This window comes from Bos javanicus, chromosome 10, assembly GCF_032452875.1.
Source record: "Bos javanicus breed banteng chromosome 10, ARS-OSU_banteng_1.0, whole genome shotgun sequence".
Taxonomy (NCBI): Eukaryota; Metazoa; Chordata; class Mammalia; order Artiodactyla; family Bovidae; genus Bos; species Bos javanicus.
In genome coordinates this window covers 47709871-47729555 of record NC_083877.1, presented here as the reverse complement: position 1 = coordinate 47729555, position 19685 = coordinate 47709871, and the positions used below count along the sequence as shown (strand labels likewise).

General features: G+C 36.6%; 1 protein-coding gene across 2 annotated transcripts in view; it reads right to left on the bottom strand.

Annotated features, from left to right (window-relative positions):
• VPS13C (vacuolar protein sorting 13 homolog C) overlaps positions 1-19685 on the bottom strand; it is a 181400-nt gene that overhangs the window by 35682 nt on the left and 126033 nt on the right. For both annotated transcript variants that reach the window (XM_061431119.1, XM_061431118.1), the window contains exons 52-64: positions 17351-17716; positions 16887-16973; positions 15090-15245; positions 14654-14918; positions 13881-14041; positions 12473-12594; positions 11674-11968; positions 8975-9364; positions 7489-7593; positions 6595-6759; positions 3508-3636; positions 3090-3223; positions 645-771 (exon numbers count right to left, since the gene is read on the bottom strand). In XM_061431119.1, the coding sequence (XP_061287103.1) occupies positions 645-771; positions 3090-3223; positions 3508-3636; positions 6595-6759; positions 7489-7593; positions 8975-9364; positions 11674-11968; positions 12473-12594; positions 13881-14041; positions 14654-14918; positions 15090-15245; positions 16887-16973; positions 17351-17716 (2502 nt within the window). The remainder of the gene's footprint in view (positions 1-644; positions 772-3089; positions 3224-3507; positions 3637-6594; positions 6760-7488; positions 7594-8974; positions 9365-11673; positions 11969-12472; positions 12595-13880; positions 14042-14653; positions 14919-15089; positions 15246-16886; positions 16974-17350; positions 17717-19685) is intronic.

The window sequence follows — 19685 nt, the reverse complement described above, 5'->3', positions numbered from 1 at the left end:
CCTAAATAGTATTTCCATAAGTAATTCATTATATTTCTTATATGGATAATTTACTACTGTCATACTCCTTTAATTAAAAAACCATATGGCTTTGATAGGGAAAACTTGCCTTAAAAAATCTTACAGCTAACAGTGGTATACAAAATAAACCTGTTTTTTACTTAGCCTCAAAACTCCTTCCTTATAAAAAAAAGTAAATAAAAAAGTACTGGTCTTAGGCAAGCTGAAACAGATGCAAATAAAGTATTTTGACTGATCTAGGACAAAATATTGGTGTGAACTATTTACCAACTAAAGCCCCAAAGCAACTTATTTTGAAAATACTTGCAATTCATTTTTAGTTCAATAAAGAAAAAGCTGACAGTGTGAAGCTAACTTGTCTACTTCCTTTGTTATCAGGCACTTTCCTGGTGGCTCAAACGATAAAGAATCTGCTACACTGCAGGAGGCCTGGGTTCGATCCCTGGGTTGGGAAGATCCCCTGGAGGAAGGCATGACAACCCACTCCAGTCTTCTTCCCTGGAGAATCCCCATGGACAGAGGAGCCTGGCAGGTTACAGTCAATAGGGTCGCAAAGAGTCGAACACGACTGAGCGACTAAGCACAGCACACTTCATATGATACCCATTCACATCAGATGATACCTTTAACAGATCATGTTCCCCAACATTTTCTGCATAACTCCATTTAAGCTTTCTGGTACCAGTGGGATCTTCCCAGGCAAAGAGTCGAACTTGTCTTGGCAGCAATACCATTTCTTCCTTTGACCCGCTGAAACACAAGCGACAGAGGGAAGGTTAAAACACCCTGGCCTTGAGAAACGTAGACCTGTGGTTTATCGAGGAGGGGACTGGCACAAACATGGTATAAAACTGCCTTTGTTAATAAAACACAACTGTGCCTAAAAATGAGTACCCTAAAATGTCCAAATAACTAACGATTTTGAGGCTTGAGGGAAAAGAATATTGCTCTTTCTGAAGCTGCAGTATATTCTGAACTGATCCAGGTAAGATGGCACTAACAAAATTCATGAAGGGAAACAGACTGGTACCTCAGAATTCATCTACAGAAAAGGTTGTGAATAGTAAACGTTTTAGGAGCAGAGAACTGTACTTGGTACTCAAATTTGAGATTTTAATCAAAAGCAATGCATAAGAAGTAAGAGTCTCAGAAGAGAAAACAACAGGTCTGTTCCACTGCTACTCCAAGTGTGGTCTCTGGGCCAGCAGCACTAGCATCACCTCGAGCCTTGCTGGAAAGTGCAATATTCTGGGGCCCACCTAAAACCAACTAACTCAGAACCTGCATTTTTACAGGATTTCTAGGTGTTCTTAATACTGATATTTAAGTTTAAGGAGTACTGGTCTAGATAATACAAGAAACTTTGCAGAGAACTAAAATAAAACAAAAAGTAACCCATTTAGGGTTTAATCTATACTTTCAAATCTCTCAGCAGATTCAAGCCATGAGAGTTAAGAATACGTTAGATCTGGAAAGCATTAATTTTTAAAAATTTATTTATCTATCTTTGGCCGTGCTGGGTCTTCACTGCTGTCTGAGGGCTTTCTCCAGTTGCAGTGAGTAGCGGATACTCAGGAGAAGGCCATGGCACCCCACTCCAGTGCTCTTGCCTGGAGGATCCCGTGGACGGAGGGGCCTGGTGGGCTGCAGTCCATGGGGTCGCGAAGAGTTGGACATGACTGAGTGACTTCACTTTCAATTTTCACTTTCATGCATTGGAGAAGGAAATGGCAACCCGCTCCAGTGTTCTTGCCTGGAGAATCCCAGGGACGGGGGAGCCTGGTGGGCTGCCATCTATGGGGTCGCACAGAGTCAGACACGACTGAAGCGACTTAGCAGCAGCAGCAGCAGCAGCGGATACTCTGCTGTAGCATGCGGCCTTATTGTGGTGGCTTCTCTTGTTGTGGAGTTCAGGCTCTAGAGCGCTTGGGCTTCAGTAGTGGTGGCCCGTGGTCTCACCAGTTGCGGAACATGGGCTCTGTTGCTCTGAGGCATGAGGGATCTTTCCAGACCAGGGATCGAACCCATGTCTCCTGCATAGGCAGGCAGACTCTTAACCTCTGGATGACCAGGGAAGTCCCAGCAAGGCATTATTTTTTATATATTTATATGCATGTGTGTGTGTACACATATATATAATGGATATTATTATTTTATATTATATATACATACGTAAAAATAATGCCCTGAAGATTTATAATAATAATTCTTTGCAAATATATTATTACATATTTTAAGAATCTAAAGCCCCCTGTTTAATGGCATCACCCAAGCTAAACAACAGCACACACAAGGACAACAAAATTCCTGTCAGTCTGTACTACAATACATTCAATATCACTATTTAATCTTCCACTTAAATCTGTCTTCAGCCCTCTACCCTCCTGTTTAATATTCTACTATCCAACCAAAAAAATACAATTTATAGAGAGAAGTTCACTGAGCATCACGAGACCACAAAAGAACGGTACTGCTTAAACAAGTTCACAGTTCCTTGTATCCAATTCTGAAATATAAAAAGCTTCAAAATTCCAAATATTCTTCTCTTAAGTTTGGTGTCCAAACTCATGTGGCAGCAAAACTTATCTGAACTGATGGGAAACTATTAATACTTTCATTTATCTCACTTATTATAAATGTTTACATGTTTTGCTGCAGGAATACTAATGTGTTGGTTACAGAATACTGCTTCAGAACTTGCTAGGGCTATTAGCAATACGCATCCCTATTACCTTTCTAAAATCTGAAAACACATGGAAGGTGAAACACATTTAGATCCAAGTATTTCCTAGAAGGAACTGTGGACCAGTGGGCTTCCCTGGTGGCTCAGCTGGTGAAGAATCTGCCTGCCAATGCAGGAGACACACAAGACCCAGTTTTGATCGCTGAGTCAGGAAGATCCCCTACAGAAAGAAATGGCTACCCACTCAAGTATTCTTGTCTCAGAAATCCCAAGGACAGAGGAGCTGGCAGGCTACAGTCCATGGGGTTCCAAGAGTTGAACACAACTTAGCAACTAAACCATCGAAAACAAATCATATTTTCTAAGAACCCTTTTTATTTCATACCTCTGTTTATATGTGAGGATGTTCCATGGTGTGTGGTTTATTATTAGGGCAGGTGCACATCCCTCATGGTAGTCAGAAAAGCTGATGACAGTTGAATGTGGAGCAGTATCTACATCCACCAAGATACCCCCATTCTATTGCAGAAAAAAGGAGTATGTCTGAAGCATTGGTTTAAACTGCACGTTACATTTAGAATTTCAATCATTCATATAGATATTAAAAAGTCTGTTTTCTTAAATTCCTACAGAAAATCACATTGGCTCTGATCTCTTACAAACATATGTACAGCATTATATATTGTTAGAGTTAGCATACCTTCAATTAATTATCAGGATATTTTACAGCACGTCTTAATAAAATATTGTAAAGCAAACTTTAAAAATCAAAAATATTTTATTTTAAAAACAGGAAAACATACCAGATCTTCCAAGCTCAATAAAGTGCCATTATCCTGTTGGTTATAAAAGAATGGCCTGGATGATCCCTCACAGCTCACCACTCTCACACAAAGTTTGCCTGAAAATTTCTCAGGCCAAAATGGAAGGTTCTGAAAATATGGAAGTCAAATATCAGTCTTAATACTATGGTAAGTAAAACAGTGGCTAATAAAGTTTTAAATTCTAATTCAGATCATAACTCAATTATCACTGTTTCTTAAAATAGCTCCTTTACATTTCATATTGAGATTATTGACAATATAATGATTATTTATGAAGCCTAAGAAACTCCATCAGAAGAATAGATGTATTAGTCTTTTCATACTTACAGAATAATTACAATATGAGGAACTGAAGTGCTATTAAGAACATCTCAAATATCTTAAATATTTAAAAATTATAATCTTAATATTTGCTTTTATGAATTGTACTATGAATTCTTTCAGAGTATCTTGTCCTAGATAAACCACAAGGCAACTGAAGGCAGAGGACCTTGCTGGCACTCCTGATACTATCCCCCTATAGCTGTTTGATCTTAATCTTGACCTTTTTGAGCCTCAGTTTCCTATCTGTAAAACTGAGATTTTAGTTCATAAAACAAAAGTTCCTCACCCATGACAGAATACTGGGTAAAAGCTATTTCGGAAAAGAATACTACTACTATCAAACTCACATCAAAGATAAAAAGATAAGGAACACGTATTTGCTGCCAAGTCTATGGAGATCATCCTAAGTGCCTTGGAAAGCCCATGCCTCTTAGAGGTCTAACTTTGTATTGTAAGTGGAGTCCCTCCTCTTAAACTTTTTGCCAAGCAATTTTAAAGATAATTTTAGAATTCTTTTTAGATGTACAGAAAAACAGTCCTATCCTTAAGTCAGCTGGTTTGGTTGAAAACTCAGGCAAATTCAAGCAGTAATGCTTGTTGGTGCACCTGCCCCCTCCCCCACTTTCCTTATTCTCTTCACTTCACCTCTTGTTGAGTCTGCAAAGTTTTGTTCAAATACCAGCCCTTCTATGAAACATTTTCTTTTGATCTAGGCCACAATGATCTCAATCTCCAATAACCTTACTGACCTAAAAAAAAAAAACAGATTCAATTTCCTTCTCTGTAAAGTAAGGTGGTTGAATTTTGGGGATTTTTTCCAAGGAAACTTCCAGTTCATCTATTCAGAGATCCTATAACCACCTATCAGTCAGTTCAGTTCAGTCGTTCAATTGTGTTAGACTCTTTGTAGACTCCATGGACTGCAGAACACCAGGCTTCCCTGTCCATCACCAACTCCTGCAGCTTGCTCAACTCATGTCCATTGAGCTGGTGATGCTATCCAATCATCTCATCCTCTGTCGTCCCCTACACCTCCTGTCTTCAATAGTTCCCAGCATCAGGGTCTTTTCCAATGAGTCAATTCTTCACATCAGGTAGCCAAAGTATTGGAGCTTCAGCTTCAGCATCAGTCCTTCCAATGAATATTCAGGACTGATTTCCTTTAGGACTGACTGGTTGGATTTCCTTGCAGTCCAAGGGACTCTCAAGAGTCTTCTCCAACACCACAGTTCAAAAGCATCAATTCTTCGGCATTCAGCTTCCTTTACAGTCCAACTCACATCTATACACGACTAGTGGAAAACCATAGCTTTGACTAGATCAACCTTTGTTAGCAAAGTAATGTCTCTGCTTTTTAATATGGTGTCTAGGTTGGTCACAGCTTTTCCTCCAAGGAGCAAGCGTCTTCATTTCATGGCTGCAGTAACCATCTGCAGTGACTCTGTACCCCCCAAAAATAAAGTTTGTCACTGTTTCCATTGTTTCCCCATCTATTTGCCATGAAGTGATTGGACCAGATACCATGATCTTAGTTTTTGGAATGCTGAGTTTTAAGCCAACTTTTTCACTCTCCTCTTTCACTTTCATCAAGAGGCTCTTTAGTTTTTCTTCGCTTTTTGCCATAAGGGTGGTATCATCTGTGTATCTGAGGATATTGATATTTTTCCTGGCAATCTTGATTCCAGCTTGTGCTTCTTCCAGCCCAGCGTTTTTCATGATGTATTCTGCAAATAAGTTAAATGAGCAGGGTGACAATATACAGCCTTGGTGCACTCCTTTCCCAATCTGCAAACAGTCTGTAGTTCCATGTCCGGTTATAACTGTTGCTTCGTCAAGTGGGCCTTAGGAAGCATCACTAGGAACAAAGCTAGCGGAGGTGATGGAATTCTAGTTGAGCTATTTCAAATCCTAAAAGATGATGCTGTGAAAGTGCTGCACTCAATATGCCAGCAAATTTGGAAAACTCAGCAGGGGCCACAGGACTGTAATAGGTCAGTTTTCATTCCAACCCCAAAGAAAGGCCATGCCAAAGAATGTTCAAACTACCATATAATTGCACTCATCTCACACGCTAGCAAAGTAATGCTAAAAATTCTCCAAGCCAAGCTTCAACAGTACATGAACCATGAACTTCCAGACGTTCAAGGTTGATTTAGAAAAGGCATAGGAACCAGAGATCAAATTGCCAACATCCGCTGGATCATCAAAAAAGCAAGAGGGTTCCAGAAAAACATCTACTTCTGCTTCATTGACTATGCCAAAGCCTTTGTCTCTGCGGATCACAACAAACTGTGGAAAATTCTTTAAGAGGTGGGAGTACAAGACCAGGTAACCTGCCTCCAGTAGCTTGCCATATATTATCTTCTTCTATGTATTAAGAGAGTCTTAAGCCTTCCAAGATTGGATGCTTCTTGAATATAAAGACATTATCTTGACTACTGACAGAATAGTACATTATTTATATGTACATTTTACAGTACATATCCACATTTATACACATAGGAAGAACCATAAAATGAGTGTTAACAGTCTAGACTAGTGATAAATATTATCAACAATTCTTTCTTCTTTTTAACATATGCTTATAGTATGAAAGGGAAGTCTTTCTAAGCTGGCTGTCATAGTTTAACACACAAATATGGTAGCAAAGTGATTATGACAGAGAGATATATAATTCTTATTTACATGTCGACATTTACTTGTACATTTTAGGAGCCAATTATATCAAAGGAAAATTATTACCTCTGAAGAAGCAATATAGTTCCATTTACTAGTTGGCAGTGAGCCATCAGATGCAATTTCACCAACTTCTAGTTCTAATGATGACTTGTTCTCAATGGTATAAAAGGGAGTCAAAGTAACTATTCGTGTAAGATTAAAAGTGCTCATTTTGATGCTGACACCAACCTGTGGAAAGGAAACAAACAAGTTTATCATTTCCCACCACTTTACACACCTTGAAACACACACAGCTATTCACTCACAGTCTTCTTCAAGTATTTTAAAATAGGATTTCTTAAAAAAATAAAGTAACTAAAAAGAACCATATTCCATGACTATCTTCTCACTAAGAAGAAAAATTTCAGTTCCTTAGTCTGGGACCAGCAGAAACCAATTCAAGAAATATCAATCAGTAATTTAACAAATGATGACTTGTAATAACAAACTTAATTTTTAAAAATCCTTTACTTTTACACATTCCAAAATAAATTGTTTTAAAATCAGTGTACAGTTTCCTTTGCTGCTTTATTCTCTCTGCTATCAATAAAATGAAATAAAAATTTTAAAGAAGTAATAAAACAAGTGAACTAGTATCAGATTATTCAAATTGTTGCAGTGAAATTTAAGATTTAAGACTTTTTGGCAGGGAGTGGTATGGATGTGGATTCTAGTAATTCTGAATATTTACCAAATTCCTTCCTTAAATGTATTCAAATCACTGTCTTAAACTTTGACAAATTTAGGCTTTGCTTTGCTACTAACTGTACTAGAAATTAAGTAGACAGACACAATGTAATAGTAGACATCCTCCATGTAATACCCTGAATTCACATTTCTATACCCCTGAGGATTTCCAGCTTATTTAGTGAAGAAAATGTGAATGAAATCAGAGGTAAATAAGCAAGCAAAACCTACCAGGTATTCCATGTTGTTGGCGGGACACTTCACACATCCGTAACTTCCCACCGTATCCAATGAAAAACCATTGGACCACGAACTAGTTGAAATTTTTAACTGTACCTACACCAGAGAACACAGACAATTATATAAGAAATCTAAAACACTGTACTAATTTTATTTGATGGATAGGTGCTAGACCACCTGAAATTTATTTAATAACATGAGACAAAGAAAAGTATTATCAAAGGCATGCTGCAAATGGGTAAGAGAACCACAGGAACTCTAGGAGACAATACAATAAAAGCAGAGCTCTAAAGTTCCCTTTGCATTCACCTCTGTGATGAGCATGATGAATTTAAAGATGTGTACCAATGAGACCTTCTGTTACTTAGGAAGGAATTAAAATGTAAAGTGATATTTTCCAGTGTTAGGTTTTTTATACAGAGCTAATGAAATTTATGCTTTTATTATTCAGCAGACAATGAAAAGTGTTTTGATAAGCAGAATGGAAGACACAATACCTGTCCTCAATAAGTTTCCAACTAAACAGAGACAGGAAATACACACTAATAATTATAATTCAAGACAATGTGATAACAGCCACATAAGAGGGATAAAATCCTATCAAACTGACAGGATAAAAAGCTTACTTATGGCTATGGGAAAAGGTAAAGTTTTACAGAAGAGACCTAATTCTGCTCCTGTATTAACCTCCATCTACCCAGCAGATGATAAAAACCTGAGTACAACCAAAGGTCAGACACATAAACAGGTACAATATCAAGCATTAATCAACACTTTATGACAGAGGTTCTCAAAGTATGGTCTCAGGCCCTACTCAGACCTACTGAACTGCACTATGGGGGCCTGGCTCAGCAGTCTGTTTTCAAAGCCCTCTAGGTGACTCTGTTACACACTGAGATTGAGACTGAGAAGCACTGCTCTAACAGAACATGCATGGGATATCTAGCTCTGCTTTAGATGATCAGAAAATCTTTCACACATGTCAGGCTGGAGCAGCATGTCAAAGCATGAACAGCGATAATGAGAAAACAAGAAGCAGGCAGGGAAAGCATAGGGCAAAAGACATTCTAAGCAGGTGTAGCTACACAAAAGCAATATCACGATGTGAGTTTGCACAGGAAAGAAGCAACCAGAGCAAAAAGGATCAGATCAGGCCTTAGGCTTTGTTTTTCTCTTGAAGGCCCGCCTTAATCCTTCATACATATGAGGCTCAGTTAAAATAAACCAAATTCAACTGCTCTCTCTTTTGAAATGCCATTGCATCACCGGTAACCTACATAAAGTCAAGCTTTCCACTCGACACTATGTCAAGAACAGAAGTAATTCTAGGGGCACTGGAGAAAAAGACACCTCAGCCTTGGGACACTATTGTTGTTAGTTCCTCATACCCCACTTAATCATGTATTCCTTAAAAGTAGTCTTGGATCTAATGCATACCAGTGACACTGAACAATTTGTTTTATTGATAAAAACGTACCTTATTTTTACTAAAAATGTTCTTCTTCTTGAAAGAGAATAAAACAATATCCCTAAAATCAGCTGGATGTTTCACATGCGTATCTTCTGCACGATACTGGAGAACCCGAGAAGTCTTGTTGATTAGCCAGTAGGGACTGAAAATGGAGAGCTCCATCTGGCTGCCAATTCGCTTGACATGTATTGACAGGTCAACTGTCAACGTTTCTTCGGAGTCAGAAGAAAAACACACAAGGAAGAATTCGGGAAGTGTACTGCATATACGGAAATGTCCATTCCAGTTTTTGCCCTGATATTTCACCAGAACTAATTCCATTATTTCTCCACTGATTCGCGAATGTAGAACATTGGCTGTACTGCCTTCGGTCAGCTCATGAGTTTCTGCTGTTCCCTAAAAACAAACAAAAACTAAATTTGCTTACCAATTTAAAAAAAATCTCTGAAATAACTTCCCCATCTTATACAAATACTAAATTACCTACCAGATTCACATTAACTGAGAAGTCTTCAAGGTACCATCTTTACATATTATGAATATCCAACAATTACTAAGGACTAAAAAGAAAACACTAACATAGCCAAAGGCAGAAGTTGTCATTCAGCTATCATCGGCCAATGGCTGTTAGTTTTGAGAAAAACTCAGACCCATGTCAAGAATCTAAGGCTGGATTCAAGAACACTGGCTATTTCCATTAAGAGATATGTCCTTACACGAGCCATATAACAGCCTGTGCTTCAGCTTCATCCTTTATTCATATTCTACACTTAATGGTTCTCATTCAAATAAAACAAGGAAAGTGATGTCAAACTATTCTGACAAGCTATCTAAGGTAGAACTACTTTAAAAATGAGTAATGGCAATATAATAAACTAGGCTTCCTTACCAACAGCTTCTCTTGTATAAATATTACTTGAAAATGAAAGTGAAGTAGCTCAGTTGTGTCCAACTCTTTGCAACCCCATGGACTATAGCCTGCCAGGCTCCTCTGCCCGTGGGATTTTTTTTCAGGCAAGAATACTGGAGTGGGTTGCCATTCCCTTCTCCAAGGGATCTTCCTGACCCAGGGATCAAACCTGGGTCTGCTGTGCTGCAGGCAGACTCTTTACTGTCTGAGCAAGAGCTTACTAAATAAATACTACCTAGGTCATCTAATTAATTTTAGTCTCCACAAGTCAAGGGTGGCTTCCTGTCACATAAAGAAAATTAATTTAGGTTCCAAACACTTTTCAGATTTTTGTATTTTGAAATGTTGTGGCATGAACAAATTTAAAAGCATATACTATGGAGAAGGAAATGGCAACCCACTCCAGTATTCTTGCCTGGAGAATCCCATAGACAGAGGAGCCTGGCAGGCTACAGTCCATGGGGTGGCAAGAGTCGGACACGACTTAGTGCACTGTCTCACCCCAGAGATCCTGCCACAAATACCACAAAAACCAAACATCCCCCAGTGACCTTGGCCCCACTGTTCCAATCACTCCCAGGTGGGAATTCAGGCACATGTCCACAGAGGTCACAGACAACATACATACGGTTCTGTTATGTCCCATATATTACCCTTTCATGTCCCAAGGAAGACATTTTCTCTTAGAGATTTTCATTTAGTGTATCTTTAAAAAATCTTGTGTTAAACTTGCCTCCATCTTTTTCTTGGGTAAGGAAAACCCAGAAATGGCCCTTTTGTGTCTGTGATGTTGCCATTCACAGCTTTCTTGATAGGCCTAGTACAATCTTGAGAACAGGGTTGCTGTATGCTGAATGTCAGACGGTAGCTCTTAGCTTTGCCTATCTTAGGTAGTTATGCTGTGCATTTTTTTATTGGTGTACCATGTTTGATTTGTCCCTAATATCTTTGAAGTTTTTCTGAGAAATGAATAATGCAACATGAACTTATTAAAATACATTTTAAGCCTTTTAAAAAAATAAAATAAAATAAAAGCATATACTATACTCCATTACTAGAAAATGTTCCCTAATACTTCTTAGGACAGACAGTAATTATTTTTTGGTTCATCTTGAACTAAATAATCATCACTTTAAAATAAATCTGAACTAAATAATCATCACTTTAAAAAACTTTAAGATTAACTTCATAATAAATTAAGATGAAGTATTTTCTCACTGGTGCTTTCCTGTACTTTAGCTAAGAACTGCACTTAGATAATAAAGAGATAAATACAAGTATTAATTTATAGCAGATGCAGCAGAGTTCAGTGGTGAAGAACAAGCAATCACATTGCTTCGGTTCAAATCTCAGTTCTACCATTTATTAGATGCGGGATTCTGAGCCTGGCACTTAACCCCGCTGTGACTCAGTTTCCTTATGTGTAAAATGGGTCAAATAATAGCAACTTCTTCGGGAAGTTATTGTTTGGACTAAATAATGCATGTAAAACACATGAACTAGTGGCTGGCACAAAGTAGATGCCATGCCAATTTTTGCTATTATTATTACTATTAATGCATTACAAGTATGTGATGTAATCACATAAATACATAATCACATAAATCACATAAATACTCAACAAAAATACCATTAAAAAAAAAAAAGAATTCACTCCATGCAATAATAAAAGTCAAACAAAATGCAAAACAGGGGGCATATATGTATACTTGTGGCTGATGCATGTTGATGTATGGCAGAAACCAATACAATATTGTAAAGCAAATAGAATTTTTAAAAAATGCAAAAGACATACCTCAAGTAAGTATCTTAGAGAATATGGGAGAAAATTTCGCAAGGTGACAGTAGGGTAAAGGTGAATGATGTAAGCGGGATCCCAGTCTTCCCCCTGTGCACTTATATAGCTCAATTCATCAGGCACAGCAACTGTGTTGACTATGAGAGGTAAGAAGTTCATTTCTGTTGATGGACACTGCAGCATGCATCTGACTTCTTTGCTCCGATGAAGCTCTTCCTTCCAGGAAATATAAGTGGTGGATTCTTTGTACTGATTCTCTAAGATACCAGCTGGCTGAATGAACAACTGACATCTAAAGGAAAAAACAGAGAGGGAAAAAATTTTTTATTGAGAACTTAAGAAAAAGAATTCAACTAACTCTTCTTGATGACTCTACAAGACAAATACTCTTATCCCTATTTCTATAGATAAGAAAAACAAAGCTAAGAAAAGTTAAGAAACTTGCCCAAAGTCACACAGCTGACTCATGGAGGCACCTTCTGAGAAAAACTACGCTGTAAAAAATGACAACTAAAAAAAAAGTTAATATCAAATACAAAGACAATCTAATAAGTCTTATAAAATTCTGAAACATCAAATATACAAATGAAAAAGCTTCATTTGGCAAATTCAATAATAAATATATTTCTCCATATGTCTTAAAATTGGATTTTATAGATCTTTAGATAGTAAGAATTATTGTTATTGTAGAATACAGATGTTTTATTTTTTTCCCAGAATATAGTTGCTAATTCACAGAATTAAAAATATACATAATGAATCTTTCATAGTTTAATATATTCAAGGAAGTATCTACCTATATGAATCTAAAGGAACATGGTACTCCTCTTCAGGTCTGGCTATTCCAATGCGCTCCAACAGCTTCACATTCTTAACATATTTATAGATGATGAAAGCAATAGAAAAATGGTTTTTAATCTGTTGGACAAAAAACATACAAGTTGTTTAAAAAGATGTAGACATTCAAAAAGAAAACTGTGAGCCGCACACAATTACATTTAGATCTAAAAAACTACAAGCCCAAAATTGGAAGATATTTTTATGGTAATTGAAAATTTTTATTTATTTAAGTGCTATATATCTGAAACTTGCTGTTAAATGGAAGCTAAGAATTATTACGATATTCACATGTTCACATATTACATGCTGAATTTTAGTATACATTATAATCTTTCAAATATGTATTAATCTTTGAAGACTTCAGCCATAATATTTTCTTCATTATAACCTTTTCTCAAAGTACTATATGACTAAACACAAAAGGATAGCAAAGGAAAAATGAGGTAAATAAACATTGTATAGTTCTTCCTTAACTTCAATGTAATATGCTGCTGCTGCTAAGTCGCTTCAGTCATGTCTGACTCTGTGCAACCCCATAGATGGCAGCCCACCAGGCTCCCCCGTCCCTGGGATTCTCCAGGCAAGAACACTGGAGTGGGTTGTCATTTCCTTCTCCAATGCATGAAAGTGAGAAGTGAAAGTGAAGTCGCTCAGTCGTGTCCGACTTAGCGACCCCATGGACTGCAGCCTACTAGGCTCCTCCATCCATGGGATTTTTCAGGCAAGAGTATTGGAGTGGGGTGCCATTGCCTTCTCCATAATGTAATATAGGTAGGACCTAATAGCAAACTGAGAGACAACAAGGACCAGAACTTGAAATCCTTTCATTTTCACCTAATTTTCTAGGTAAGAAGAAATGTTCTTTTGCTGATCATATGCTGAAATCTGTTATAACACACAGAAAAAGAAAAATTAATAGTCTTAAAAGTGAAAAAAATATTTATACAGGTTAACATGCTAAATTATTTTTTTGGGGGAGATCATTCCAATATTCCTTCACACATACTTGAAAAATGCAATACACAGAGAACGGAATGTAATCTTATTTGACCACCAGCTATTACTACCATACTCCTCAGTTTTGAATCTTCCAAGGAATAGATAAAACGTTTCATTAATTTTAAACCCAGGAGACAACAATAATCGACTTTAAACTAACAAGAGCATTTTATGAGATATTTAAAATGAAGAATGTTACAAAAGTAAGTTGGACAGGAAACAGCAGCCAATTTAAACTATTATTTATTTCTGAAAATCAGTAATGATCTATAATAAAATGAAGTTTTATTATATTCCCATGGTCAGCCAAGTGGTTTAGTATTTCTTGATATACTAAAAGGAATACAATTCACTTAATGCATTACCTGGAGAGGAGAACGAACAGTAATTACTTTATTCCCTTCAGTTGCGTCAATTTGTACCACGAGTGAGTCAAAATGACTGGTATTAGGATTCCATACGTTATACAGCCGCCGTCCAGGTCTGGCAATTGGGACTTTGGTTACTTCTGTATATCCATGAGGTGCTAAGGCAGAGCATTCCAAGTACTAATTTACGCAAACTTTTATAAGACAGAATCAACAGCAGCACCTCAAAATAACAACAAGCGTATCCTTCCTCATGACTAGAAATGATGACTACACAAAATTCTTGTCTAAGACACAGGAGCTAACAAAGAAAGGAAACTATTTATTGTTATAACATTTTCTGACCCAAAACGATTTCTCTTGAGGTGGAGGTTTTGTATGTATTAAAACAAACAAGACCCAGTTCATTCCTTACTTTCCCAACTCTATAAAACAATAAAAATCATCTTGTTTTCTGAAATGGTGATAATTACTGTCAACATTCTGAGACATCTGAATGTAGTTACTTTCACTCCTCAGTGAACTCCCGTCCTTTCTGAAGCATATGGCATACTGCACTATTTAAGCGTATAGAGATAATTTAGCTCTTTAAGGTAATTTTTAAATTAATCAAGTTTAATTTTCTCAAGTTTAGAGAAAGAAAACAAAAGTTTGTCAACTGTTTCAAGCTTTTCGAAATCTGCAGCAAAATATTTTTCCATATTTTACCAAAAATAAGCTGATATCAGTACTTCTAAAAATTCCCTTAAAAATAAAATAATACAGCATACCAAAGGTCAAAGAGAAGAGGGAGCTCTCTTGACGGCTGAGTATAGACAGTTTCCCTTGACGTGAAGGTTCCATAGTGGCGTATTCCAATTCCAGAATCTGACCAGCATCAACATCACACACATCACTTTTCTCAGGGCAGCCCATCACTCTGAGATTATGATTGGGCTGCACCTTAATGGGAACACCTACAGAATTCGTTACTGTAAAAGGAGCCCTGTCTTTTAAAGAGTAGTCAAAAGTAGAAGCAGTGCCCTCTGAAAAACCCTGAAAAGGAACACAACATCACAGTTAAATATTTGCAAACTACAAGTTTTTTTAAAAAACTAAATTATGACTACATGTTTTTTAGAAACTAATGCGGATGACACACAAAAATAACACGCATGTTTCAATTTAAATTCCATTTGACATACTGCAACCAACAATTAAACATACTTTTGCTAAATTGTTGAAAACATTAAGACAGCTTTTGGATATTGTTATATTCATTGTATCTCCTGAAGAAATATCAATTTCTGTCTGTGGCTCAGGAACTGCAATAAAATCATCTCCTGGCATCAAAGTTTTATCTTGAACTGGATTCTTCTTTACCTATGAGGGTAAATACATAACAAATTTATCAGCCAATGAATAATAAAATTAAAATACTCTTGACAGAGTTAAATTCTTCTAACTTTGTCACTTAATATCAAGGCTCCTCAAAATTCTCAAACATATTCAGTGCTTCACCTTGACTTAGCACAGATCAACATTCTTTCTTTCAGTGTGTAATCCACACGTAGGGAAATGTTTACAACTGCGCCATGGAAGCACTCCAAGGAAGTTATGATAGTTGTCTCCAGTCTATTCTCTACAGAAAGCTATTTACCTAGAGTCATCTGACTAATTGCTCATTTTATGCTACTGAACACTCTAAGAGGACACTGAAATCTAAACTTATCGGCACTGGAAGTAACACCTGGAATTTTTTCTACTTTTTACCAGTAATACCTATAAATAAGTAATACAATAAGCTTCCAATCAGTCATCAGACTCCATCATAGCTTTTATTCTAAAGGCATTACAAATATCTTATCAAACTTTGTTAGCCCACCTATACCAAAGAAGGCTAGGTCAGAAATATTATTTCTACTTTACTGAGAGGAAATCGGGGACATAGGTTAAGTGACTGCTCATCTTTAAAATAAGAAATTGCTGAACCAATTTCAATGCCTCACACTTGAGTCAGGCTGCCCCAGAGAGATGTGATGGGATCATTTGTGAAGGGTATAAAAGTATGTTCCTGTTAATCTAGAAAGACGAACTTCAGTATCTAGGACTCTGAAGGGTTTTCAAGAAGTACCATAAAGAGGTAACATAAAGAATTCATGAGCCAGAAGAGCAGTTCTTGAGTCTTTCAGTGTCTTAAAATGATTGAATCCTAAAGAGATTCATTTATGTGGGTTATTATCTATCGGTATGTACTCTATGAGAAACTAAAGCTGTTGTTGCTACTCAGTCACTCAGTCATGTCTGACTCTTTGTGACCCCATGGGCTGTAGTACACCAGTCTTCCCTGCCCTTCACTATCTCCTGGAGTTTGCTCACACTCATGTCAATTGATTCTAAAAAAACTAAAAGCTGAGAAATTTTTAAATATTCATTTAAAACTAACAATTACATGTTAATAATATTTTAATGAAAAATAACTGTTAAAAATACATAGTGAGAAGGGCATTTACAAATCTCTTTAGTGCAAACCTTAGGAGAAGACAGGTGGATAGTCAAAATGGATAATCAACAAGGACCTACTGTACCTACCACATGGAACTGTACTCAATGTTATGTGGCAGCTTGGATGGGAGGGGAGTTTGAGGGAGAATGAATACATGCATGCGTATGGCTGAGTCCCTTTGCTATTCACCTGAAATTATCACAACATTGTTAATTGGCTATACCCCAATACAAAATAAAAAGTTAAAAAAAAATAGAAGACAGGTGGTCTCTCATTTCTAATTCTGTATACAATCTGTTGCAAAATTACATGTTCTTTGGGAAATTCCACTGTTTGCTTATGAGAGAATGAGAATGAAAATGATATACAATGACTGGATGTTATTATGAAAAGAATTTTGATCCCAGTATCCTCTAAAAGGGTCTCAAGGATCCTGGACTACATCTTAAGAATCTCTGAACTTTTTAAAAGAATATATATAAATTAATGTGCACAATGATATTTTATGATTTCCTTACAGCAAGGCTTAAATTCCACGGTCTTTTCTCCTCCACTCTCTCAATCAGTGGCTCCCAAACAGCATGGGTCTCATTGTAATAATGAACCTGGAAAGGCACAGAATTATAATGAGAATCTTTAAACTTTACATATTTCCATAATCAGTATAAAAATACTAAGTAATGTAATATGTCAATAACCATTTTAAAAACATACCTCAAGACACAAAGAATATACATAAAAAAGGGTGCATTTTATTCTACTGTCTTGGCTTCACAAACAAATTATTTAGCAAAAGAACCCTTTAAAAATGATGGCCAAATAAACAGTATTATACATCAACAAATTAAATATTAGACTGTATTATCTATTCATATGTATACTTGCTATGATCATGCACACACAAAAAGCTCTCTTCTTAATTCATCAGTTGTACTTTTAAGAAGTTGCCTCTGCAGGAAGGTAATAATTAATGTGGTCATACCTCTAATGTCATGTCAGCAGAAGCAGCCATTAGGGAAGTCCAATTTTTAATATTTCCTGAAAACTTAGACTCTGCCAATAATAAAGGTACAGTTCGATGCCCAAGGCCACATTCTAAGGTAACTTGAACTGACTCGACAACAACAGCACAATTTTCCTCTATCGACTGATTTTCAACGTCTCTGAAACTTTCTGTTAATTCTGTGCCCATGTCAACACCAAGAAACCAAGAGTTGCAATCACTAATAGATTTGATGCCCCAGAGATTTTCCATTTCCTTAGATGTATCTTTGGATTCATCTTCTTTTGTCTTTGGGGACATAGCAGCCATTATTGTCATCACGGTATTAAGAATTATGGGTGAAATCTTTAAAAAAAAAAAAAGCAGAAAAAAATTCAGAGTAAATTCTTTCCCAGATGAGAAGAATGAATACATAATACAAAAAAAAATTTAAGTAACTAATTAAAATTTGAATATATCAACTGTATAACTAAGGAATACAAAAGAGAGCACACACAAAATCACACGTCCAGTTAACTGACCTCAAACCAGTGATTTCTGCTCAACTTGTTCTAGAATTAAGTAACTAACATGCATGTCAACTGTCAAAACCTAAAGTTAAATCAATTAATTCAGAGGCAAATAGTATTATGTGAAGAGAAAAATGCAGAAGGGTAACTGAATTTTTCAACCAGCTGCATTAACTAAACCAACTGCGTGATCCTCACCAAGATATACACACATGGTTTTCACTGGTCTCACTGAAACAGGAAACCTGAGACTCACCATGGAACCCCTTTCACAAGAAGACATGAAGAGTCCACCTCCTACCATCTTTGGACAGTTTCTTTGCTCACCTCTTCATTCGAATCACTGTGCCTTAGTTCTTACGTCTTCCATGATGATGTCTTCCATGCCTGGTGAACACCATCTCAGCCCACCCTCCACATGATTTTTCTAAAACCCAAATCTGAACATGTCATTCCTATGCTTAATAAAATCTTCAACAACTTCCCCTCGCTTTCAGGATAAGATTAGATCTCTCTTTAAGGACACAAACCTCTTTGTGACCTGACGCCTCATCAATTAGTTACCCATGACTTTCCAAAGTTTGAGCAATAAGTTAAGTGGATCGTTTCAATGTTCACTTCTTACAATCCTTACTTATTTAATATGCTAAAGAAATATGATTACATCACCAAAAGAAGGATCCAGTATGTAGTGCTTCCCAAACTTATCTGTCAACCAAATCCTTTTTTGCCTTGCCTTGTTAATGTAACCTATAACTAGTCCTCTTAGTCCCAACTCCACTATACCATTCTCCCCAGACATATGGGATCATCCCTTCAAGACCTTAAAGGATTTTTCAAACCTGGACCTATATATATATATATATATATATATATATAAGTAAAGTGATATACATGGAAAAACAGTCCCTCAGCATCTTAACCCAGTGTCTCAGACAAAGTGCATACAAATTCAAGTTTTCTCCCCATTTAGTAGTGTAGTCTCAACAAAATACCACCCAAGACCAACTACACTGAGAGAAAACTGAATTATTATTTACATGGTAATTCAAATGACATTATTTTGAACCTTGGTTTATTCACTATTCACTATTTACCTAAATAATAAAGCTACTATCAGAATTGCTATTAACCACCTCAATTTTGTGTCCCTTGAACAGAGAGAGAAACAGATTTTATAAAGTATTCTGTACTTTTCATTTGTAATTGACCAAGAGGTCATACTTAGAGAATGTGAAAGGCATTGGAGAACAGATTGCTTTTTCAATACTTCAAATGTAAGAGATAAAAAAATTCTAATACTTTATTTCTAGCATACATGTCATTAAAATATTTTATAAGACATATAAAACAATTACATAAATATTAAATTCAACCAAAGAGCACCCCAAATAAAAGCCTAAAAATAACACTGTAAATAAAATAACAGCAACTTCATTTTTCCATCTTTTCCTTCTCTTTCCCCTTCATCTCTGTTCTTCCCACCTAAACCCAATCTCCAACACACAAGCAAATATACTAGATAAAAATTATCCTGACCATCTGTATACATTTAAAAGTATAGCTCACCCTGAACAACATGAATCTGAACCATGAGGGTCCACTTAAATATGCCAATTTTCAATAGCAAATACTATGGACTACACTATTTGCATCTACAGATTTAGAACCTCAGACATGGAAAATCTGAGGAACTGCATGTACCGAGGCCTGACTATAAAGTTCAGTTCAGTTCAGTCGCTCAGTCATATCTGACTGTTTGCGATCCCGTGGACCGCAGCACGCCAGGCCTCACTGTCTATCAC